The 24,543-nt window shown below is 36.6% G+C and overlaps 2 protein-coding genes and 1 long non-coding RNA gene across 4 annotated transcripts; all 3 read right to left on the bottom strand.

Moving 5' to 3' along the window:
- Nucleotides 1-8,599: 8,599 nt before the first annotated feature.
- On the bottom strand, nucleotides 8,600-9,254 carry LOC144557735 (uncharacterized). The gene is made up of 3 exons (XR_013512771.1): nucleotides 9,216-9,254; nucleotides 8,815-9,147; nucleotides 8,600-8,731 (listed from the first exon to the last, which is right to left on the bottom strand). It is a non-coding gene; the product is annotated as an uncharacterized LOC144557735 (long non-coding RNA).
- Nucleotides 9,255-14,523: 5,269 nt separating this feature from the next.
- LOC144558833 (mitochondrial import inner membrane translocase subunit TIM14-3-like) lies at nucleotides 14,524-16,827 on the bottom strand. The gene is made up of 4 exons (XM_078307733.1): nucleotides 16,809-16,827; nucleotides 16,634-16,736; nucleotides 15,739-15,914; nucleotides 14,524-14,985 (listed from the first exon to the last, which is right to left on the bottom strand). The coding sequence occupies exons 2-4, from the start codon at nucleotides 16,634-16,636 to the stop codon at nucleotides 14,832-14,834; spliced, it is 333 nt and encodes a 110-aa protein (XP_078163859.1). The 5' UTR covers nucleotides 16,637-16,736; nucleotides 16,809-16,827; the 3' UTR covers nucleotides 14,524-14,831.
- A 939-nt stretch (nucleotides 16,828-17,766) lies between these two features.
- LOC144558742 (uncharacterized) lies at nucleotides 17,767-23,147 on the bottom strand. Of its 2 annotated transcripts, none has more exons than XM_078307594.1 (10): nucleotides 22,995-23,147; nucleotides 22,800-22,904; nucleotides 22,400-22,461; nucleotides 22,208-22,291; nucleotides 22,068-22,099; nucleotides 21,040-21,121; nucleotides 20,419-20,662; nucleotides 19,411-19,638; nucleotides 18,785-19,077; nucleotides 17,767-18,211 (listed from the first exon to the last, which is right to left on the bottom strand). In XM_078307594.1, the coding sequence occupies exons 1-10, from the start codon at nucleotides 23,016-23,018 to the stop codon at nucleotides 17,917-17,919; spliced, it is 1,449 nt and encodes a 482-aa protein (XP_078163720.1). In that variant the 5' UTR covers nucleotides 23,019-23,147; the 3' UTR covers nucleotides 17,767-17,916. The 2 variants fall into 2 exon arrangements, with proteins under 2 accessions (XP_078163720.1, XP_078163721.1); XM_078307595.1 differs by having other exon boundaries at nucleotides 22,390-22,461; nucleotides 22,995-23,085.
- Between the last annotated feature and the right edge of the window lie 1,396 nt (nucleotides 23,148-24,543).

Here is a 24,543-nt window from a genome sequence, read left to right as displayed (position 1 = left end):
CGAGTCGTTACAATTTTGGTAGTCTTTCATCTATCTATTTTCATAATAATATTTTATAATGTAATAATTTAAATAAAATAATAATAATAATTTATTTTGTCTACTTCTGATGAAAATCCTGACTACGCCACTAGTGACAGCCACGATGAGACACTACGTAATATGTCAAGGCAGGACTTTTTTACATATATCTAGAGAATATTTGAAAATGAGCCTTGCATTGGACAAATGAGAGTTTAAAGAAGACTGAAATATCAAGATAGAATAATTATGATGATGTGTCATATTTTTTTGAAAGAAAGATGGAGTGATTGGAGTCTTCTTTATGAAAAAACAATCTGAAAAATGCCTGTTTGCAGATAAAGTACATCAAGAGTTGGTAATCAAAATTCCGATTTTTATGACTGCCAGAAGCCCAGAACTCATTTTCCATTTTCCGACATATTTTAGTTTTGAATTTCCATTTTATTTTATAAAAAAAAAAAGGTCTTCCAACCGCATAATTTGGTTATTTTGAAAAATAAGAGTGCATTAATTAGGGGATAAGAGAGTTTGAATTTAACATGACATTGCCAGATCATGCAGGAAATTTATTCATATTTTTCAAGCCAAACACATGGAATTCAAAATTTTTGACTCTTTTAAGTACTAGGAACAGGAATTCAATAGAATATATTATTCAATCATTTAAGTGGGTACGTGATAATGTTCTCCAGCTTGCTGCATCTTTTATTGTTCCGCCAGCATGAGCTTGTACAAAATATATTTAAGAATGAAACATAATTTTATAATTATTTAGAACAAAAAGTATTTTTTGTAATTTCTTTTATAAATAATAATAATACTAATTGAATTTTTGGACTAAGGAGTGACAAGTTGTTGTAAGCAATCTAATGCTTTATCTGACTAATTTGTAAAATATATAAATATTAAATTTTACAATTTCTTTGTTTAAAATATTTGCAGATCTCAAAAAAACTACATGAAACCAAAGAGATGAATATGTATATGTGTGCCGGGAGATGATTATGAATTTACAATATACTTAATCTTACAACAATGTAACAAACAACTTCCCTAATAAAATAGCTTGTTACCTTGTTAGAGAAGTTGCTTGTTACAAACTTCCCTAATAAGGTAACAAGCAACTTACCTTGTTAGGGAAGTTGCTTGTTACCTTAATCTTACAATAAGGTAATGACATGTATACTAGAGAATAGGATTAAAATAGTTTATCGGATTCAAACTCATTAACTAATCAAGTACTAGATAAAAAACAATCAACATAAGAAACAATAAAAATAGTATAATCTTACATAATAGAGGAGGGTTCAAATGCCTCCATGTTTTTGTGCCTCCATCATGCCTCCATCTCTTTCTATCATTTTCAAAATTCAAACAGTCGATCCGAACCGCTCAACCTAACCTCCATACTAAAATATGTTTGGAGACCAAATTTTATATTTTTAGGAATTTTTTTACTATTTTTTTAGATAAGTACAAAATCAGTAAATCTGAACCATCTAAAAACAGTATTTTTGTACCTATCTAAAAAAATAGTAAAAAAATTTCTAAAAATATAAAATTTGGTCTCCAAACATATTTTAGTATGGAGGTTAGGTTGAGCGGTTCGGATCGACTGTTTGAACTTTGAAAATGATGGAGAGAGATGGAGGCATGATGGAGGCACAAAAACATGGAGACATTTGAACCCTCCTCTACATAATAATAGTATAGTCTTACATAATAAAAACAACAAAATAATATCATTTTATATATTAAAAACAACAAAGTTGGTCTAACTCCATAAATTTTCTATAAATTTTCTATAAAAACAACAAAGTTTCTCACTAACAGTGGTTTTGGACTGGTCTGATGAGCTTTCCAGTTCCAAAGAGAGACAAAATATTTTTTAAGGAAGAGCAAAATCGTACTGAATTCATATTTTTGCTGAATTTCAAAATCTAGAAAGAAACAGCTGTTTTTTGACTGTGGACCCGCCCTTGCTCGTGCGGTTTCAAAGTTTTTATAGTTCCTCATTTTATCTTATTAATTTAGTATATATGTCATTACATAGAATTATGGAAAGATCTGGACAATTTCAGTGAGTCATTGTTGAATTATAATTCAAAATTGAACTTATTAAAATAATTATATATTGTATAAGAGAGAGTTTATGGTATTTTGCAAAGCGCACATGGGTTTTACTATGAATTTGTATTTTTATATTCAATATTAAAACAGTCTATTCAGATCTTCCAATATGATCTATATATAATAATATACTTGGTGATCAAATTTTAGATTTTTTTTTTTAGAATTTTTGACTATTTTTTAAAATGAGTAGAAAATCATTTAATTTAAAAATTATAGACCTTCAAAAATTAATGATTTTCAAACCTATTTTTAAAAATAGTAAAAGGTTCCTAAAAAAAAAGTAAAATCTATTTTCCAATTACATTTTCATATGGAGATTATGTTGAGTGTTTAGATCAATTGTTTAAACTTTAAAAACAGAGATATAAATCCATAGTATGAGTTGATCTGCACTTTGCAAAGTACCATATATATAGCCTCACTCATTATTATTGTCCCTAACGGCATATTGAGGGGTTTGAATATAGGGTTGTATTAAAATTTAAACCCTATCAGTTGGATATACAAGTCTACAAATCGTTCACGTGTACAAGTATGTTTAACTGCGTATAGTTCTTGGCGGAATCAATAACTTATGAATTTAAATAAATAAAGTGTAATAAAGTAATTAGATAGAGTTAGAGAAAGTGATACAGGAGTTGATAACAGAGTTCGGCCAATGGAAGGACCTACGTCTCCGAGATAACACAACCAAAATTAAGCACGTCTTTCTATTACCCAATGCAGAAAGAAATACAAGTTGGAACTGGCGAGACAATACTTCAACCACCCAAAGAACAAAGAAGTGAGCACTAAATGCTCAAGCAAAAAAAGAAGCACACAGCTCAAAAGTAAGCACAACAGCTTAGAAGAGACAAGTAACAAAGACTCTAAGTCCAGACACTGACTATTACTATAATCTCACAATAATCAATTTAGGTGAAGTGTATTTGAGATTTTTGAAAAAATAATTGAAGTTTAGACATAATCAACAAGGAACTAGACTAAATCTCTCAAAAGATTTCAAAGGGTTATATTTTTTAGAGTTATATGATTCAACCCAATTAATTATAATTTGGTGCATATTATGACTATAGGGTCCATTTGAGATTCGTATATGGTTAAAGAACAGACTAGATTTAAAAATTATAGGAAAAATTGGTTATTTGTCACTCCAAAACCTTTAAATTTGAAAAATGCCATCCTTAAATTTGAAATTGTAATAATGCCACTCTAAACTTCATTAATTTTTAATTTTGCCACTACAAATAATTAATGATTAAAATACCCTCCTGTCTTTTTCTCTTGCCTCCTCTTCTTCTTTTTGCCGTTTTTTTTTAAATACCCAGACATTAAATAAAATTAATAAAAATAACCACGTTATCACCAAAATTTTAAAAATACCCACCCCGCGGATATTATCCGCGCTCTGTAATTAAAATTCCCCCCCCCCCCCCCCCCCCCCCCGCAGATAATATCCGCGCTCCGAGTCTTTTATTTATTTATTTTTTTGGCACAATTTTTTGTTATAAATATGAAAGATCATAGAGAAGTCAGAGAGAGAAGGAGAAGGAGAAGGAGAAAGAGAGGAAGGAGAAAGAGAGGAAGGAGAAGAAGAGAGGAAGGAGAAGAAGAGAGGGAGAGAAGGAAAAGAAGGAGACGTATTTGTTCAGCTGGTAAATCAGGTATGCACTGTTCATATACATATACGTATATACTATTTATGTGTATGTATTTTCTTTTCATGCACTGTTCATATACATGTACCTATACGTATTTACTGTTCACGTACTATTCACACCTACTGTTTGTTCACTGTTCACGTACTGTTCAATTACTGTTGAAGTACTGTTCCTATACTTTTCATAAATACTGTTCAATCACTGTTTAAATACTATTCATATGTACTGTTCATTAACTGTAGAAATATTGTTCCTAAATACTGTTCAATCACTGTTCATATGTACTGTTCAATTACTGTTTAAATACTGTTCATATGTACTGTTCAATCACTGTAGAAATATTGTTCATATATACTGTTCTCAACTGTTGACAATTGAAATCAGTAAAATGACCAAATATTTGACATTTATGAATGTAGTTCATTGGTCATGTCTATTGGAATTTCAGTACATTTTGGAGGGAAGTTCATAAATGATCAGTATGGTGTACGTTATTCCAAACCTCCAGTAAATACGTATTGGGTTGAAGAAAATTTCTCATTCGAGGAGTTGCATTCGCTTGTTTATGAAGCGAGCGGCTACAATAGGAATCACTGGAAATTAAAAATACAGGCCCGTATGCTCCAAGCAGGAAAGAATCTCAGAATCACATTGCGAGATGAATGAGCATTTAGAGGCCTGCTTAGGAAGGTTGTGAGGTCCGGTGATCCTCTGTTGGAAGTTTTTGCATGCTAAATTAACAGAGAGTTAGGAGCTAGATGTTCATCCCAAAATTTGGCTGTAGAAAATTATCAACCAAATTATGAACCACACACTCCTCTATTCGTACCCGGACCAATGCCAGTACTAGAACCAGAACCAGAAATATACAGTAATTCACCCCAATCTCCACCTTTTATCCAACCCCAACCACAATGTCCACCTTTTATCCCACCTATATCCGTAGGTTCTCCATCCTTACCTGGACCTGAACCAAATCCTCACCCCACACCGCCACGAGTACAGGAAGATCCAACGGAGTCAGAATTTGAATTTATGAACGAGGTACCGAATAAGAATCTGCAAACTGGGGATGAATGGAGGGAAGGAGACTTGGATGATGAGGTAGATGAGGAAGATGAAGAAGATGAAGAAGAATACACACAGCCCACTGTGAGACAAAATAGAGATATGCCGTTAAGTGGCCGTTCTGAGACTCACCCGTTCCTAAACTTCAATGACACATCTGCTTTTTGAGAAGCAGATGTTTCTTACTACGGTCATCGGATTGAATACAAGAGTGAGCTCGCAGCAGGCCAATTCTTCGCCAACAAAAAGCAACTGACGAAAAAGATCAGAGAGTACCATGTTGACAAGAACCAAGAGATATATACGAAGAGAAGTGACACATCCCGGCTGGAAATTAGATGCAGCACTTCGGGTTGTCGTTTTAAACTGAAGGCAAAAGCAACAAAAATTGGAGATACATGGAAGATAACTGAGCAAGACACGCCTCACACATGCACATCTGAGTACACCAGGACCGACCATGCACAATTGACGGCATCAATTATCGCAGATATCATCGGGACTAGCATTAAGGAAGACCCCACTATGAGCATCAGGAGTGTGGCAAACTGCGTAAGGATTAGGTTTGGCAGTATAACCCCGAAGTACAACAAACTTTGGAGAGGTCGCGAGCTTGCAGTAGTCCGACAATTTGGGAGTTGGGAAGAGTCATACAACTTTATGAAACTATTACTTCTCGGGATATGTGACAAGAATCCCGGCTCGAGGCACCAATTTCGGACCAACCCGAGCTTCGATAAAGATACAGGACTGGTCAAGCAAGGTGTTGTGGAATTTGTGGCCGTGGCATGGGCTTACGGACCATGCATCACTGCATTTGGTTACCTAAGGCTGGTGATTAGTATAGATGCAGCCTTCCTTTCTCGGCGGTATGAGGGAAGACTTTTGATGGCTTGCGGCTATGATGCCGAGAACCAATTGCTACCTCTAGCATTTGCAATTGTGCATAAGGAGAATGAAGATAATTGGGGTTGGCTCTTACATTGGCTTAGGATTAATGTGATTGGTGTTAATAGATTCGTATGTGTTATATCAGACTAACACAAGGGGATCAAAGCTGCATTGAAACCTGACTACGGATGGGACAGTAATAATTTTGTGAACAGGTATTGTATCCAACACGTTGCTGATAACCTGGTCCAGGCCTGTGGGAAGGACACATGGTATGGAACTAGGTTCAAACTAGGAGCCAGGAAGAAGAAGCCAAGAAGGCTGAAGGAGATGTTCGAAGATTTCGCCATGGTATGTCTAATATTGTCTAATTTATATCATTTTCGATTCTTTAAGATGCATTTTGTCTAATTTGACTTTGTTCTATTGCAGCAAAATCCGAGGTGTAATGTTTTTTAAGGAGAGTGGGCAAAGTACGTTCTAATGATGTCATGGAGCAATCAAATTTTGATAAAATTTTCCAAACCTGTGATGAAGGATACCGATTTGGTATCATGACAACAAACGGCTCCGAGTCCCTTAACGCTGTCTTCAAGGAGAGCCGAATGTTGCCTGTGGCTGCACTTGTGGAGGAGACATTCTACAAGTGCAATAGTTGGTTTGTGCAGCGGCGGCAGGCAGCGATGGAACAAAGGGATGCAGAAAAGCCTTTTTTCCAAACGGGTACATGATAAGATTGCCAAACGATGGGTGAAAGGTACAAACATGGATGTCATCCCATACTCGCACGGTAAAGGTAAGTACGAAGTCACGGGCTCAAATGAATATGTTCCAGTAGTCCAAACGCAGGATGGAACTATGTCCATGCTTCACAGAAGGTTCCAGTATATCGTGACATTCGGGCCCAACAGAGCAGTAGAATGTACATGCAAAGGTATCCAATTAACTGGAATTATGTGCGCTCATGTGTTAGCTTTCTGTCGCCAGAAAAACTGGTCACCCGACCTATTTGTTGACCACCGGTATAGGGTGGACTACCTTTTGAGTACTTGGAATGCCGTATTTGTTCCTTATGGCAATCCTGAAGATTGGCCTACGACCACTACCCCTAAAATTGAGCCAAACAAAGATTGGATACGGCGTGGTAGGAGAAAACACATATGTCATGTAATGACCATGGATGAAATGCAAGGTAGGCGACAGGGGCACCGTCCTCGCTGTTCCACTACTGATAGGCAGAGTCGAGGTATGTAACATTCAACCTTGAAAAATGGTTACATTTCATTCCAATATTGAACAGGTTAATAAGTAACATATGTGGGATGCAGATGCTCATAACGCAGCAAATGCAGTAGAAAACGAGAGAGTCATGGCAGAGTCAAGCGGATCGCAAGGGTCGCGGCGTCGCAAGGGTCATGGCAGCCAGAAGCCGTACAGCTGACCATGAAAATGCAACTATGATGTTTAGGGAGGCAATGGGAGAAAGACTGTCAGGAGGAGAGACGGTTGGGATGCAAGGGCCTTCAGGTACTACCCAGCGAAGAAGGAGCACATCTCAAGCTGGAAGAAGGAGCACATATGGCGCAGGACATCGTCAAGAAGAGGCAGTTCAACCAGCTAGAAGGAGCACAACTGGCGCAGGACCATTTGGTACAGCATACCAGCAAGAAGAAGCAGTGCAACCAGCCAGAAGGAGCATATCATCATGGGGATCTGGACGGTTACTGGGATTCCAATTTCTTCGGGGTCGTAGAAATTAACTTCAGTTCTTTTTCAAAGTATTTCACTATTTCAAAGTATTGTGAACAATTTTTATTCTGAGGTTTGTATTAACTTTATTTGTATATGTATGAACGTTTTTTTTAATTATTATTTTGTAAATTGTAGACGAGAAGGATGGACAGCAATACTCGAGGAAAGAGCGAGGAAAATAAAAATCGCACATGTAGCTTTTGTGGAAAGCTTAGAAGTGATTGTCCGAAATGTGTGCAAATAGATGAATTTTTTAACCGGAATGACATATCTGGTGATGATTTTGTAGAAAACCCCTACGGTTATGGATCAAAGAAAGAAGAAATTAATGTAGCGACACCGCCTAAGGCTCAGACTAAGACTAAGACTAAGACTCATGTACCTTCAAAGATGAAAGAAAAAAAAATTAACCTCGGACGAGGACTTTGTTCCATGTACCTTCAAGGCTCATAGTAAGGAATAATATATTTTTCAGTTCGTTATGCATTTAGTTCAATTTGTATTTGGAGATTACGTTGATCTGCTCAGGCTGGAATTTAAATTAGTTCTAATTGTTAAGTTAGAAGTTTGTATGAACTTAATTTTATTGTGTACTTGTCGTATTATTGTATTTGCTGTGTATTTGGAGATTATGTTTTAAAGTAAATACCAAAACAGTAAAACTAAACTACAAATCATAATAAAACATAACGAAACATAATAAAACATAATAAAACTAATATAAACTAAAACAATAACTGCAAATAAGATCTATCTCAAATATACTCTGAAGGGCTAAACCGGTGAGGTGGTTGACCCCTATTTTCCCTACTGAAATTCCTTTGACGCCAGTCTTGCCACTGTAGTTCTCCATCTTGCGCTCTACGAGCTGGTGTAACCTCCTCCTCAGGCTCGGCCTGTGCGCTCATCGTGAGTGCTATACTCCATGGATCTGTGGGCTCGACCGCGTAGGTAACTGGTGGTGGCGGTGGGGTATGGAATAGGGACTCTACAAACTGGGATGCACAGTGAGTCTGAGTCCCGCTCCCAGAAGCCTCCCAATCATGAGCCCTCGGTGGATACGGCTGACCCGGAGAGGCGGCTGTATCCCACTGATCAGCTGGAGGTAAATCTGAAAAGCTAAAAGTGAACCTCTCATCCTGCTCAGGCTGGATCTCTGGAGACTCGTGCTGCTCAGGTGGTGGCGGCATGTATGCAGGACCCTGCAAGGATACCAATAATTTAGTAAATTTTTACTGAATCTTTACCTAAAATAAAGAAATAAATAAAATAAAGAATCATATACCGGGGGAAGAACTGGACGTCCATGCTCGTCACGGTAGGTGTGCCAACCGGTCATAGTAAGTACGAAACGATGATAGTCCCACTCTGGCTGCTCTGTGGGGATCGGTGGCATCTCACTGTTCAGAACAGGTGGCACATCAGGCTCATCCGGTTGTATCTTGCGCCAATCAATATTCTCTCCGGCATCTCACAGCATAGTGACTAGCTTTGCCTCGTGGCCGTGGTCCTCAATGCAGGGGGCAACCAAGTTCAACATCGCATGCCCGACTGCTCTGTAGCCTATTTTTCCAAGACAGATGATTGAACGCGTGGCACCTTTAAGCGCTACCAGCAGCTAAAAAAAAAGTTAGATTTAGTAAAAATTATGCAAAAAAGTTCATATTTATCAAAATTATGCATTACCTTACGAGCACCTTTCCGGCCAGTGGGGGTATAACCATCTGAGAATATCTTCCCGCGAAGAAAATTACCGTAATCTCCCTCTATATAAACCGAGGCCATGCCGACATGTATGTACCAAGCCTCATATCTCAATAGGGGATCTCCCTGGAACTGCACCCCATCCTCCGGCATATGCCACAAGTTGGCAATCATATTTCTCGCCATTTCGTAGTGTATTTGGTAAAACAAACTCTAATCTCTGCCGGGGTGATTGTCGTGCGTCATCCTGTAATTAATATGTTAGTTGCAATTTTAAGTCAATAACCAATGTCCGCTACTAAATAAAAAAATAATATAACTTACCCGTGTAGCCTCCTGATCTCAGATCTCGGGACGTCTGGATCTGCGGGGATGAGTGGAGGATATCCAAACTGACGGAACACCCGGTCCGGATAGTAGAACTGCACTATCCAGAAGCACACCAGTGGACCCCTATATAGCCACACCGCCGAATCATCTGCTACAGTCTGCGGCAGCCTCCCATCACTGTATAGCTCCTGGTATGGAGTCCAGGTCACCTACGTGTCACCCAGGCTCTGAATCTGTCCTCGGACCAGCCTGATACCTACTGGTTTTCCGTGAGGCTGGTTCCTGTACAGGTGATGTCCATAAAATTTCTTGCCAAATGCATGACAGTCTTGATTAGTGGGAACTCCCCATTCTGGCAATTCATTCAGCACAGGTACCCCTACCGGTAGCCGTGACCATGCCCAGTGCTGCAGTAGAATTACTGGCCTGTACATAACCTTGTGTTTCCTCTGTAATTTGAAGAATATTAGCTATCACAGAGAAGTTAAAAAATTTAAAATAAGACAAGAAGAACTTACTGACCTGACAACTCTGGTACAAGTTGAAGTAAAGATGTGCCAGGACTGTCCCACCCCAGTTGTACTTTCTATCCGGCTCAAGGTCTCGCACCAGCTCCAGATACATCAGCAGGACAGTATCACCGCTCGAATCAGGGAACATAATAGAACCAAATAGGTCCATCGGGAAGGCCCGTGTGTATCTGTAATATTGAAATTAGAAGGCAACTCATTTTTCGGCATGAATTATAGTACAATATAAATTTATTTCCTAATAGTTTTTTGAGTACCTCTGAATCTCGAGCTCCGTGGCATGCCGATCTAGACCTCCCGCAAACAGAGCTCGCAGCTTCGTCTTCTTGAGAGCGTATCTGGACTTCCCATTATTATCCCGTATATCTCCTTCAGCTCCCAACAGCTCTGCGAGTCTGTCATTGATCATGTCGTCATCCACCTCAGGGGGGTCAGATATGCCACCAATGGGCTCACCCTGGATGGGCAGACCCCATAGGACACTAACGTCCTAAAGAGTCACTGTCATCTCTCCGAACGGTAGGTGGAACGTCTGAGTCTCAGGGCGCCATCGCTCCACTAGTCCTGCCATGAGGGACGCATTAATGGCCTTAGTCTTCGTCTCCATAATATTGACCAAATGATGCAGTCCCAAATTTTGCAGATACTGGTCCATCAACGAGTAGTACTGTATGCTAGGATGCCGACTTCTGGCCTCTACAATCTCCTCACTCTGTGTTGAAAGAAGTAAACAACATAAAAAACTGAAAATACGACAACTCCACAAAATTTAAACTTAAAAAAGTAATCAAGTACCTCAACAGATGCCAGTGAAACTCGATGCTCTGCGTGAGTCATCCATAATAGAGGACTGAAATGTTCCGTGCTGTTATCGGGAATTGGTTCAAGATCAGGGTCCGGTGGTGGTACTCTCCTAGGCCGTCCTCGTCCTCTAGCCGCCATCTTACGTTAAAAAGAAAATTAGACATGATACTATTGGGTAGAAATATGTTAAATTAGGCTAATATGCAAAAAAGAGGGTTATTCTGGTGAAATATGCTCAGAAATACCAAAATATACACAAATATACTAAAATACCATAATTGCGGTAAAAATATTCTAAATTAGGGTAATATGCATAAAAAAAAGGGGTTATTCGGGGTAAAACTTGCTAAGACATGCTAAAATATACTCAAATATGGTAAAATACGCTCATTGCGGTAAAAATATGCTAAATTAGGCTAATATGCCAAAAAAAAATTATTCGGGTAAAATATGCTAAAACATGTCAAAATATACTCAAATATAGTGGAAAAATGGAACATGATTATAATTAAAAGATATAGCTCAAGTGATATTGAACTCAAGTGAATTTTCTGTATGAAAGTGAAAGCTACATTAATTCATTATTTCTAATAAAAGAATGAAATCTAGTATAATTTCATGACTAAAAGAAAGGCCTTATCACTCAAATCTTCTTCTAATCGTATTAAAACTTCTAATAATCAACTAAGCACGAACCTCTAAAGAACCAATGTCATCTAATTCCAAAAGAAAATCTCATCTGAACTCAGATGTCAATGGCCTGTAAACAGTACTAGCAAAGCACCAATCAAATTTATGTAATTTATTTTTCAAATTAAGAGTAATAGAAAATTTTGTAATATAAGAAGCTATTAAAAAAAAATACAAACTCATGTTCTCTAAAATACAAACAAATTATAGTTTTATTTTAATTTTACAAAAATAGTATTTGAGCTCATCATTAACTCCCAAATTATTAAAAAAAAATCCCAACATATTGCCTCATACACGTACAATTAATAAAACTAAGCTATAATTTTGATTTCTAAATGAGAATTTGTAATAGGCATCTTCATAGAGAAAACGGATACCGTCCTCATCTAAATGAAACATTTTACATAGCATTATAATCACTCACCTTTTTCCCAACATAATACAAATTTTTGGATCGTTTAAATAGCTATACATCTACTATACATACCTTATTTCCATGTTCAGTATTGTATATTCAACATACTTCACCTAAATACTATCTAAAAAGGGATCAAAACAATTATATTGAGTCGGGAAAATCAACAACACGCACTCAATAATTAATCAATTCAAGTTCTACGATCTTCTCGAATTAGATCGATCGACACAAGTCACATAAGCTATCATTAATTCGATTGAGTCGGGAAATTAACAACACGACTCAATAACTATCAATTACTTCAAATATGAAAAAAATCAAGAGAGGGATATTTACCCGAGAGAGAGGAAAATTACAAGGAAGGCCGCAAAAGTCAAATGCGCGGAGAAGAGAGATCTCGGCTACCTTTCTACCTTCTTAATCGGTGCTGCGGGTTAGTGAGCAAGAGAGACGGGTTAGGGTTAGTGAGCGGGGCGGGTCAGTGAGTAAGGAAGAGAGGAGGCGGGTCAGTGAGTAAGGAAGAGAGGAGGCGGGTCAGTGAGCAAGGAGGAGAGGAGGTGAGTCAGTGAGCAAGGAGGAGAAGGAGGCGGCGGAGCTTCGGGCAAGGAGGAGACGGAGGGAGAGCAGAGGCGGAAGGGTTTTAACAGAAGGGACGCGGGTTGGGGAAGAAAGGCACGCTTCAAGATCCGTGCTGGGCAGATCACGCCTGGATTGAATTTAAACCTTGGGCCGCGGATAATATCCGCGCTGGGGAATAAAAATTCGGGCCCGCGTATAATATCCGCGCTCCGGAATATAAAATCGGGGCCGCGGATAATTTCCGCGATTTGGCTGTTTCTAAAATTTCAATCACAACCTGGTTATTTTTATTAATTTTATTTAATGTCCGGGTTTTTTTAAAAAAATCGGTCTTTTTGAGAGCTGTTGCTAATTTCACTGCATGTACCTGATAATGGTATTAATATCCAACACGTGCATGGAAGGGACAAATATGATTTCGTGTATTGATTACCTATGTTTTTTATTTTTATATGATTTATAATATAACTTTTGTCTATGATCAAGCAGGTTGTGCATTTCTAAAATATGAGACTAAAGACCAAGCTTTAGCGGCACTTGAAGCTTTAAATGGGAAACACAGGATGGAGGTCTGTTTCATTGCAGTTCTTGTGAAATCCTAGAGTATCATTTATGTTCTTCTCTATTTGGGTTTACTAAAGAATAGCAGACTATGCGTTGCATAAATACTTAGCTGTCAGGAAATATATAAACTGACCCAAAAGCTCAATCACACTATACCTGTGTTAGCCAGTATTACGCGATACCAGATTCAGGTTTTGTAAGAAAATGTAGAATCTTGCATCTGTTTTTGACTTGTGAGTCTTGTATGAACCCTTTTCTTTAGCAACAGCTCTCAAAAAGAAGAAGAGAAGGCAGGAGAAGAAGTGAGGGTATTTTAGTCATTAATTATTTAGAGTGGTAAAATTAAAAATTAATGAAGTTTAGAGTGATATTATTACAATTTTAAATTTCATGATAACATTTTTCAAATTTAAAGATTTTAGAGTGGCAAATAACCAATTTTCCCAAAATTCTAACGTCTGATACCGAATTGGACCTGAATTCATTGTTATGGCTATCCAAATTATTTACAAATTTTGTTTTGAGATAAAATACGGGGTCAAGACTTCCAACTTTAAGTATCTACAAGACATCCTCCAATTGAATTTTCAAACTGTAATATCTAACATGACATTATTTTAATCACTTGATCAAGATTAATTCTCAATATACAAAAATATTTGAGACAAAAGAACTTATTTTTCAAATTCAGTTTTTTTATTTCAAAATAATAAAGAACTGAATTTAAAAAAATTGCAAAACACACGAGCTTTTTTTTTTTAAAAAGATTGTTCGCATTTCTGTACAAACATGTACAAAGAAAAACACAGAATTTTAAAAGCTACATTGAAATAACAGTCTTTTGTATTATGTAGTTTTTGAGCTTCGTTTCATACAAGTTATTTACAAAGTAGAGAATTTTAAACATAAATTTTGTTTGTCCAACTTTTCTTTACAATTGCATAATATATGTACCAACTAGTTTTGTAGCTTTATTTAGTACAAATATCAATTTAAACCTTTTTGTTTCTGAAAGGCCTCTTGCTCCACCCGGAAAAAAAATGTCCTTTTCTGTGAACCCAAAATTTACAACAGCCCAGAGCCTAAAGAAGTGATATCTTAAATCAATTTTGTGGCTACAGCGATGACTTTGAAGATAATCAAATTCTCAAGGCCATTCACCGGTCCATCAGAAATATTGTATTTTTTTTTTTTATCATCGCTTTACGTGTTACTTGATTATCTAATTAATTTAAACTGAATTAGTGATTTAAATTCGATTCGATAATTTCTATCATTCTAATGATGAAAATCCTATATCCACCCCTGATTCATTGCCCCTGCACTTTACATTAGATTTGGCCATTATCACATCCATCAAAGTTCATCTCGCAAACACTTTCAACATGTATTATAGATATTTACAATGAATCACCTTGCCCGTAAGATTACAATCCTGTTCATCCTTTCATATTTTGCTCTGATAGACTGATATTAAGGAAAATTGTATTTATATAAATATTTAGCAAGTTGTTGCGAACACTAAGGGAAGTTGGCTCAATTTATCAAAACCTAAACAACCAACAGAAACGCTCCATTTTTTTTTCTTGTATCTACACATCCAAAAATCACCATTATATTACGTTTTACCCACATTAATTGCACTCGCTCGCTCCAGAGAGATGATTAGCATCTGCTAAATTAGAACACGCCTCCAGTCTTGCTTTTTCCAACAAGCATATCCTTGGCCTCGTTAATTTTCGAGGCGAGATAATGACTTCCTCCTGCATCGGGGTGGTTTGCTACCATAACTTTTCTATGTGCTGCTTTTATCTTCTCTAGCGCCACATGTTCTCTGCTTCAATACAAGATACTTTTTATGCTTAGATGGGTCGGTCAAAATAAAAAGGAATAATAACAAATAAATGACTAAAGATTAAATATTCTTATTGAGTACTACTTTAGTGTATGTCCCTGTTTCTCGTACTCATTACACAATATATACTACGTACTGGCAGCAAAAGGTTTCTCGCAACTCAGGTTATTGTTGAATTCCGAAGGATTAAAAACACCCTAATAATACAAGAGTGAGGCTACAGTACTATGCAAAGCGTTGATTGGTACTACTGACCAATATCTTCAATTTCAAAGTTCAAATAGTCAATCTGAAACGTTCAACATAATCTTCATACGAAAATGTACTCATAGACTAAATTTTAAAAAAATTAGAATTTTTTACTATTTTTTATATATGTATAAAATCACTAGTTTAAATGGTCTAGAATCTTTAGATCAAGTGATTATTCTACCTATCTAATAAAATAGTAAAAAAATTCTAAAAAATGTAAAATTTGATCAACAAGTACATTTTCATATGGAGATCATATTGAATGGTTCAGATTGACTGTTTGTACTCTGAAAATTGATATATTGATCCATAGTACGGACCAATCTATGCTATGCATAGTACATAGCCTCACTCACAATATAATCCAGAATAATACATGACCCAAAAAGATAAAAGAAAATTGGAAGATATGGTCTGGTACCAACACTGACCCATTACTTAACTACAATTTTAAGTAAGAAGATTTCTTTATTTTAATACCTAATACCGAGGATTAAAGCAGCCTCTCGACGGGTCATCTGGTGTTCAAACCCGCCAGGATAAAAGCGGCGCATGCGGGGTCCAGCCGTACGACTTAAGTTATTCCATGCCAGTACCATGTACCTTCCACCCATTGCGGCTGCTGCTACTGTCAGACCCGCAATTAAAGGTGTTGCCTGAATTTAGTTTTTACAAAGAGAGACATGAAAAAAAAAAATTGTTAAAAGCATGAACGGGCATTGATAATTCAATTAATATAGGGTTTTGACAGCTCTTATCTATGCGACAAAATTGAGTGTGTACCAAATTACCCAGAAATTAAAACTAAATTTCAGTTTCAGGACATTTTGTTTCTTAGTTTTTAACCGAATTATTACATAGCATGAACTTCTTTATTACATAACATGTTTCTTAGTTTTTACTATGTTTCTAAGAACATTGAGACCTCAATTCATAATTTCATTTACAAGCCCTTAGTACACCGAAAATTACCAGAGCAATATGTACAAAATTTAAATATAATAAGAAAATCACACTAATTCACAAATGTGCCATGCCTAACCAAGAAAAAAAAAATTACAGAACTAAAATGAAATTTTCATGTTTCATCTTGTATATGATGCATGCTTCTGCTGGTCTGTCTAAACTCTAAACTGATACTAAATTTGCTTCTCTTTTTCTCATTTTTTAAGAGGGGCTTTTTATATGATTAGGGGAGTGTGTGTACGCATGGTACCAATATTTTTATTGCTTTGTTGGTAATATCTCAAATTGGTTGATGTATGACTATCCTATGGTCTATACATATAAAATGAAATTGGTGGCTCCAGCAGTCAGTTTTCACAAAATGATATGAAATGACATATTTAAGGAACCAAAGTTTGCAGTGCCATACCATTAATCAAATCCAACCTGTCAGTAGATGCAAATCCGAATTTGAGCTTCAATATGATTACACAATTCCACAAAATCGCCCCTGAACTGAAACAACCAATTACCTAAAGAAAACCAAAAATTAGGCAATGTTTAACATTTAAGAGAGAGAATAGCTACAGTGTCACGGGGTTTACCTCAACAATCCAATTTGCAAGCTCCTATTTCCTTTAGCTGGAGAGATCGAGAGAGAGCGAGAGGGTATTATACAAGTCTACAGCTATGCAAAGAGAAGGTTTTCTGGCTTGGGCTTCAAGTAATGGAAAGCGTCCCCCAGCCGCCATTCAAATCACGCTTCTTTTCTAGAAGATTAATCTGGGCTCGCAACAATATTGGGCCTCATCAGGCCTGCGTAAATTGCCAACTTCATAAACCGCGAGTCCGTGACAGCTGACCCCTGACAGGGCGAATTCACACTCTCCATTACCTGATAAGGGAATCTTTTACAATTAGTAGATCTAGACCGTTCCCTTTAAATTGGCACGAATCTTAAAGTCCAATAATACTGCCACTGCATTAGCCTGTATCCCAAATCGGCTGAGATTTAATCTAAAACATAAAAGATAACCCTCTACAGTACCTGAGAAGATACAAATCCTGACAGGGCAGTGGCATTGCAGCTATACACTTCACAGAGTTGGAGAGTGAAATTGAACATTATCGGTCAACAGTCATATCCTTCCTGATTAGCAATACGTTGAAATCAATAATGACCTTATAGATTTGCTAGAAATGTGAAATTTGGTAAGCAACAAGTTGTGCCTTCTTGAGGCGAACAAAGTAGGTCCAATGGGCATCAGAGGAGAACACACATCGGACCTACTTTTGAATCCAATGAGCTACAAGATCATATAATCTGCTTTAAAATCTGTGTGCACGAAAATTGAAACAGACGCGCACAAATTTTAAAGCGGAACGCATCTTAATGTGTCTTAACGCACACATCTTAAATCTGTGATTGAACCCATCGAACCAAAGTTCATCAGGACCTACTCTCTTTTACGCTTCATGAGATGTTAGTCCAATTTTTAATTATGCAAACAAAAATCTCTCCAATCTCCATTCAAAGCAAGCAACAAAAGTTAGCTAAATAAGAAGGAACAAAAACCATTTAGATTACACCCTGATATATTATCATTTGCTCTATATAGTAAAAGCTTGCCCAAATGGCAGCACAAAACAGAATAAACCATGAACATTAAGAAGTTCATAAAATAAGAAAACAATACAGTATACTTTATAATGTTAGTGGTCATTGGTGGGTTCGCTGACAACGGGTATATCCAAACTGGATTCATGCGATACCTCTCTCACATCCGATCCAAAACCTCCCCACTCGGCATTCCCAATTGAATGGATATCAACTCTGTCAACGGTCAACTGAACAATGGTATCTTCGCTAACTGGATTGGGTCTAGAATCACTCACACAAGCCTTGTCCTCTTCTGATAAGTCAACCTGCTTTGTCAGAGGGGATTCGACCGTGCCTGAGCATGATTCCGCCATCTCCTCACATACCTGTTTTGTGTCACTTTCTTTCCTGCCAAAGGTTTGTACTTTGTAAGATTAGACTAATAAAATAAGTACAATTTTCAGTTCATAAGGATAAAGAAAAAGTTTAAGAACCCATTACTTGACGTGTTCTTCTCCCCTACTGGTTTAAACCCTTACCCATTCTTCTCACATTACAAAGGTGCATTTCACAAGTATTACTTGTTCCTATCTTTGCTAGCTCAATGCAACAGTTCTGAATGGTAATGGTACAGCACCACACTGATACAGAAAATATCATTAAGGTACTTTACGATCTACGTGTCAATGTAACGTTTCCCGGGTCGGGGTATTTTTGTTTGTGAGAAAAAGAGTGGGGGTGGAGGCTGTGTCATCAGTTTTGTATGTGTTGCTTTAGTGTATATGTTTCTCTACGTGTCACTGGTGTATGGATGGGTAGTGCCGTAGTGGTACCGTTATTGGGGTTATTTATGGTTCTTGGTTCTTATTTTCCTAATTTATTCTAACTTGTATTTATATATGAAGGCCACACACACACACACAGTCATAGAAGCACATGACAGCTGCTGCTGAAGCTTTTCAGAGAGAGAGAGAGAGTAACCTAGGCAACTGAGATTGCAAAGAACTGACAAGAGCAAGCAACTCTTGCCTCTCCTTGGAAGCGACTTCAACTTTCTCTTCGGCTTCTCTGATTCGTGCCTCAGCACTAGCAGCTGAAACCCTAGCCTTCTCTTGAGCCCGCATAATAGCTGCTTCCAAAAGCACTGCTTGCTCTCTAGCCTTAGCCAACTCAGACCGCCACATCTGTGCTTCATGGAGTGCAGCATCCCTCTGTTTCAGCAGGAGCTCTTTGTCTTTGCCTAGCTGCGCCACTTTCTCTTCTGCTTCTTTTAACTAGAACATTAATGATGAAATAATGAATGCTTGGAATCTGAATTTGGCAATTTTATAAAAAAATTAGGCCAAAAGCTTTAGTTCAGCAACTACAAGAAATCAAGCCAGATCAAGACCTAAATTATGTAAAACAAACAAAAATTTTACTAAATTGTGCATCTAACCTCAACACAACCCCTTAGTGCAATTAAAAAAGAAAGAAAGAAAAAAAACATTGGAAAAGGTATTGGATGGACTCTACTAAGACCTAAAATTTCAGCTGATCTGTGTCAAACCTACTAAAAAATGGAATGTACTTCTTAAATTAGTCAAATGAAAGTAACTTTTGTTAACCTTCAACATAGATGATTCTAATTTGCTGGACAAATCTTTTTTGAGGAGTTCAATTTCGGAGCATAGTTTTTTTCTTTCTTCATCAATTGAAAGAGCGGCTTTGGCAGCTGCTTCGGCAGCTGAAGCCGTCTCAGTTAGCTTCTCAGCTATCTGCTTTATTGTCGAATCACGGGCTCGAACATCCTTCGACAGGTTCTGGATCTCCTCATCTTTCACTCGAAGTGTTTCCTACCAAAATAATTATTAACTGCATAAGCAATAAACTTAAATAATCATACTATATAATAAGCAGGGTCTGCATCCTGGACAACACAGGATTGTCTTTCAACGGGTGACCCTCCCTCGATGCCCTGGATCTTTTTTTTTAAGGTGAATTGGGGGGAGGGGTTTGGCTGGCATGATTCTCAAGGCAACACTAACTTCAATTCCACATCAATCATTTCGAAGGATACCGCTTCTAATAAGCACCTTTGCATTGATTTGGATGCCTTTGGGTACTGCATCTGCATGACCTTTGGACCTGAACAGTACAGGGTGGTAATGTGGTATATATCCAATGCTTAAATGTTCATTTATGAGCTTATAGCTCACTGCATTTATATAGTTATGTTGGAATATTTGCGAATAACACCTAGCAATAAAGTTAGAAGCCCATTATATGATGATGGTTTCATTCATCTGCTATTCACGGCATTCCTAAGCCCAATTTAAATACAAATAAATAAATATATAAACAGTACATTCAAATTTGTTAGTTTCATGAACTGGGAATAAGGAGATTCGATAAGGAACTACAAAATATTTAGGGTAGGTGTCCTGTCCTAGACCTCAGAAGATATCAAGAGATGAACCCAAAAGGTTCTAGTTAACCAGTACCACTGGTACATGTGCTATTTCTAATTTGCAAATTCCAAAGCCAAAAGTTCTAGTCAACCAAAAGTAACATGTTACACAATTGTAACTGTAGAAAACACCAAAATCAGACCTAGGGTTTAGCTATTGATGTACCTTCATGATAGTTAGACTGTCCAAGGGGGCATCCATGGATTTGTTATTATTATTTGAAGATGATGCCAATCCCAGAGCAGCTTGCATCGAAATTCTCAAAGCTGCCTCAATCTCTTTTGATGCCTCCACTGCAGCTGCATTTGCAGCACCAACTGCCATCGAGACTGTGCCTAGTTTGGCTGACCCAGTCCCACCTATGTTATTGACTGCCTCTTTGTGGGCACGCAACACTAGCTGTGCCGCCCTGGGTAAAAATACGGGAGACATACCATATCACCTTGTGTTAGAAATCTCGATGAAAAAACTTGGTCTATGCTGTTCCCAAATTTATTGTTTATTTTTATTTATATTTTCAGTTTTACTTGAGCACTCGATGAAGCCCGGTTAAGGCTTAATTGTGCAAGGTCCCAGGACTGACAATGGCATAGATATAAAGTTCAACAGGAAGTTGTAGAATTTAAAATTAAGCAACCTTTATATTGATCTGAATAGGATATAGTTATGCTTAATTTCTTTCTATTTATTGTCTATTTACTTCTTATAAGGCAGACAACAATCAGTGGCAACTTTGTTATAAGTTATCAAAAAATGCCAGGTTAACCATATTATAAAATAACTTACTTTAAAGTAGATACCCAAGCTCTAGCTGCACCTGGTGTTTCAGCACAAAGGAAGTATTCTTTCTTTGCTGGAGTTCCAATATCTGACATAATTAGTTAAGGACAAGCTTTTTTTTTGTTACTTAATATTATCTATCTTCACAATGATACAGATGCTTTCTTTGGAAAAAAGGAGTGGTTCCATGAAGCAACTTGGTTTGAGATAATACAGTACAGCTTCAGGGGCTGAGATTTCAAAGGGACAATTTTTTTTGAGTGAGTCTATGGTACTATGCATATCACGGGTTGTTACCGTACTACAGCTCTATATTTGAGTTTTCAAATCCTAACGGTCGATCCGAACCGTTCATCTTGTTCTCCATATTAATATGTGTTTGGAGACCAAATTTTACATTTTTTGAAAATTTTTTACTATTTTTTTAGATATTTAGAAAATCACTTGATCTGAAAATTCTGGACCATCCAAAAACAGTGATTTTCAATAAATCTAAAAAAATAGTAAAAAAATTTCAAAAAATGTAAAATTTGGCCTCCAAACACATATTAATATGGAGAACAAGATGAACGGTTCGGATCGACCGTTAGAATTTGAAAACTTGAATATAGAGCCGTACCACGGTGCCAAATCGTAATATGCATAGTACCATAGACTCACTCATTTTTTTTTCCTATATCTTTTTGCACTTGGACATATATGTCAAGCATGTACAAGAGAAAACCAAAAATTAATTGTTAAAGTGGGCCACACTTGGAACTTAAAAGGTTTTATCAAGCTGTCACTATTCTGGCAAAACTGATGGCATTGCCATAAAATTTGTTCTGACAAGATAGGAAGGATCTCTTTATGATTATTTCAGGAAAAGTTTCTAAAATAAGCAAGTTCTCAATTTGAGCAGCCCCCATTTTGGGTATTAGTTGTGTTCTCCTCCATCCCGCACTGCCCATCCTCATATCCCCACCCCCTATCCCTTTCCCCCTCTCAATTCTATCAAAAGTAACGAATCTAAAAGTTTTCATCATTGAGGATACAGAAACAGCAACCATTGTACTTTGGCAGCCCACTGCAAGCCAAAAGAGTAAAATTAGTAAACAATTTAGAAACTGTTGCCGTGATATTTGATTCCAACTAATGTTTTTCTTATATTGCCGTAAATTTCAAATAATCTTACTGAAAATTAAGAGGTGACAATGAGATTGTGCTAGCAGAATCAAATATTATTGTGCCCTTTACAGCTACATCAGCTCTCTTAATCCTATATGAGAACAAGTTCATACATGTAAGCATAATAGTATATTAATTGCAAAAGTTAAATAAATAAAAACTACAAATGACAAAAATAAAAGATCCTACAGTGGCATACTTGTATTCCATTTTTCCAGTAGTTGGGTCTAAAATTACCCACCGCTCATTCCATTTTCTCAGCTGTTAGATGAAATAAATAAATATAATCAACTTTTTGGAAAATTAGCAGCTGAAAAATGCAAATTTTGAGTAAAATATCATAACATATGACTGAGGAAAGGCCACAATTTCTCCTGTACGTCCTTTAGACTACACGATATTTTTTGAAAGCTTGACTGATGCTTAAGAGTCAGAACATGGCAAATAACTACAAGAACCAACATTGGAACCCTATTATAAAATACTGTGCCAGTGAGGTCCAGTAACACAATGCACACAGAAGTACGGTAAATTGAACTTGGATAATTGTATCAATTATAATTACTATGACATGTATAGAGAGGATTAGAAATACAAACTGTTTCAGATCGCTTAAGAAGAGGGCCTTGAAGGAGGTGTCTCCCTGATGCTGACGTCAGCTGCTTCTTTATCTTTTCCAAGCTACTCTCCATCTCACCTGCCCCCTTTAAAATTCACCATTATCAAATCAAATTTAGTACCAACAACCCTAATTTTCCGATGCGAGAAAGAAACGGTGAAGAGGGATGACTTACTGTGCTGCTTCCGTTGGTCTCCATTAGAGAAAGAAAGAATAAAATTGAAAGGAGATCGGTGGTGTCTGATCAGAGAGGTTTAGCTTTGTGTTCGTTTGAGTTGTGTAGATCTCGAGTCTGGTAGTTGGGTAACGGGTTCAGAAAAACCGAGGTGAAGCAAAACTCCTAGCCTCCTCAAATATTACCCGACCCGGTAAAAATCCAAACCGGACCCATTAGTTGGTAATGCAAGCTTTTTAAAGCATCATTGAACTTTTCTCCCTTGAGGATCTTTTTTTTAATATTTAACATACTATTCCTGATTTAATAGTTTGATACTTTGTATCTACTTTCAAAACATATATGTTGACAAATTATTAAGCTAATACATTTAAACAGTTGGAAAATACACACACAAGCAGGGGTGAAAATAAAAAAAAATTGACTGAGAAAGTTTAAAAAATGTAGCTGATGTTGTCAAAAAATTTAAACCAATAATTTTATTATTAAAGATTTAAATGGTCGGATAGTTAAATTAAAAAAAAAAATCATGACCAAATAGGCAAAGACCAGTGCCCGAAATTTTTAAAAATACTATTTTTTTTAAATTATTAAACCAAAACACCAATTTTGGCTGGAAATTATATTTTTCGCATGGCCGCTTCCCGGGGAAGCGGGCACTTGGAACCGGGCCGCTTCGGGGGGAAGCGGGCATTTATTTGGGCCGCTTCTGGGCCCAGCGGGCTGGGCCGCTTTGGGGGCCAGCGGCCTCCTTGATTTTTTTTTTTTAATTTATAAAACAGAAATTTTTTTTTTGTATTAAAATATTAGAAATGTTGAATATATTTCTTTGAAAATAGATGAAATACAATATAATTTGATTTATTAGAAAGACTGCAACAAATAACTCGGATCAATATTTTTCAGGCCGGACCTTTCTAGTACATTTAATTTATAAAAAGTTGTATCTATTTTTGAAAAAAATCAAAATCTTTATTTTATTTAATTATTGTTTTTCAAAAAGAATTATCAAAATAGATACAACTTTTTATAAATTAAATATACTAGAAAGGTCACAATATTTTCTGGATTACCTAGAAGTGACTTTTGAACCGGGATCAATAACTTAGAATCTAATTCTTTTTATTTTTTTCCAATAACACATAAAGAAATATATTAATTTTTCTTACAGCCGCGAAAAATCCGATCTGAAAAATATTGATCCGGGTTATTTGCTGCAGTCTTTCTAATAAATCAAATTATATTGTATTTCATCTATTTTCAAAGAAATATATTCAACATTTCTAATATTTTAATACAAAAACAAAATTTTTGTTTTCTAAAAAAAAAAAAAAAAGGCGCAGTTCATTCTTAAGGTTCAAATTTCATCTTGAATTAAAAATGTATTTCTCGATATTTTAATAATAAAAAAGGATGGGGATTAGTTGACAATACATCAAAATACACCCTTTAAAATGTGATCTATACTATATTTATATGATGCACATGAAAATGATAGAATTTGATGCAAGTTTTACTGTTCATCAAATGTCTTAAAACTTGCAAGATG

This window comes from Carex rostrata, chromosome 8 (assembly GCF_964058835.1).
Source record: "Carex rostrata chromosome 8, lpCarRost1.2, whole genome shotgun sequence".
Taxonomy (NCBI): domain Eukaryota; kingdom Viridiplantae; phylum Streptophyta; class Magnoliopsida; order Poales; family Cyperaceae; genus Carex; species Carex rostrata.
The sequence above is the reverse complement of the archived record's forward strand: the minus strand, read 5'-3'. Positions and strand labels throughout refer to the sequence as shown.

Bases quoted from the DNA above. Each gene is read 5' to 3' on its own strand.
- LOC144558833 (XM_078307733.1), bottom strand. The intron at 14,986-15,738 runs GTATTAAAATAA...GTATTGAAGCAG, and splicing joins GCTTTAATCCTCGGTATTAG to AGAACATGTGGCGCTAGAGA.
- LOC144558742 (XM_078307594.1), bottom strand. From the start codon at position 23,018: ATGGAGACCAACGGAAGCAGCACA. The intron at 22,905-22,994 runs GTAAGTCATCCC...TGAATTTTAAAG, and splicing joins AGACCAACGGAAGCAGCACA to GGGGCAGGTGAGATGGAGAG. The intron at 22,462-22,799 runs GTTTGTATTTCT...TTCATCTAACAG, and splicing joins TTCTTAAGCGATCTGAAACA to CTGAGAAAATGGAATGAGCG.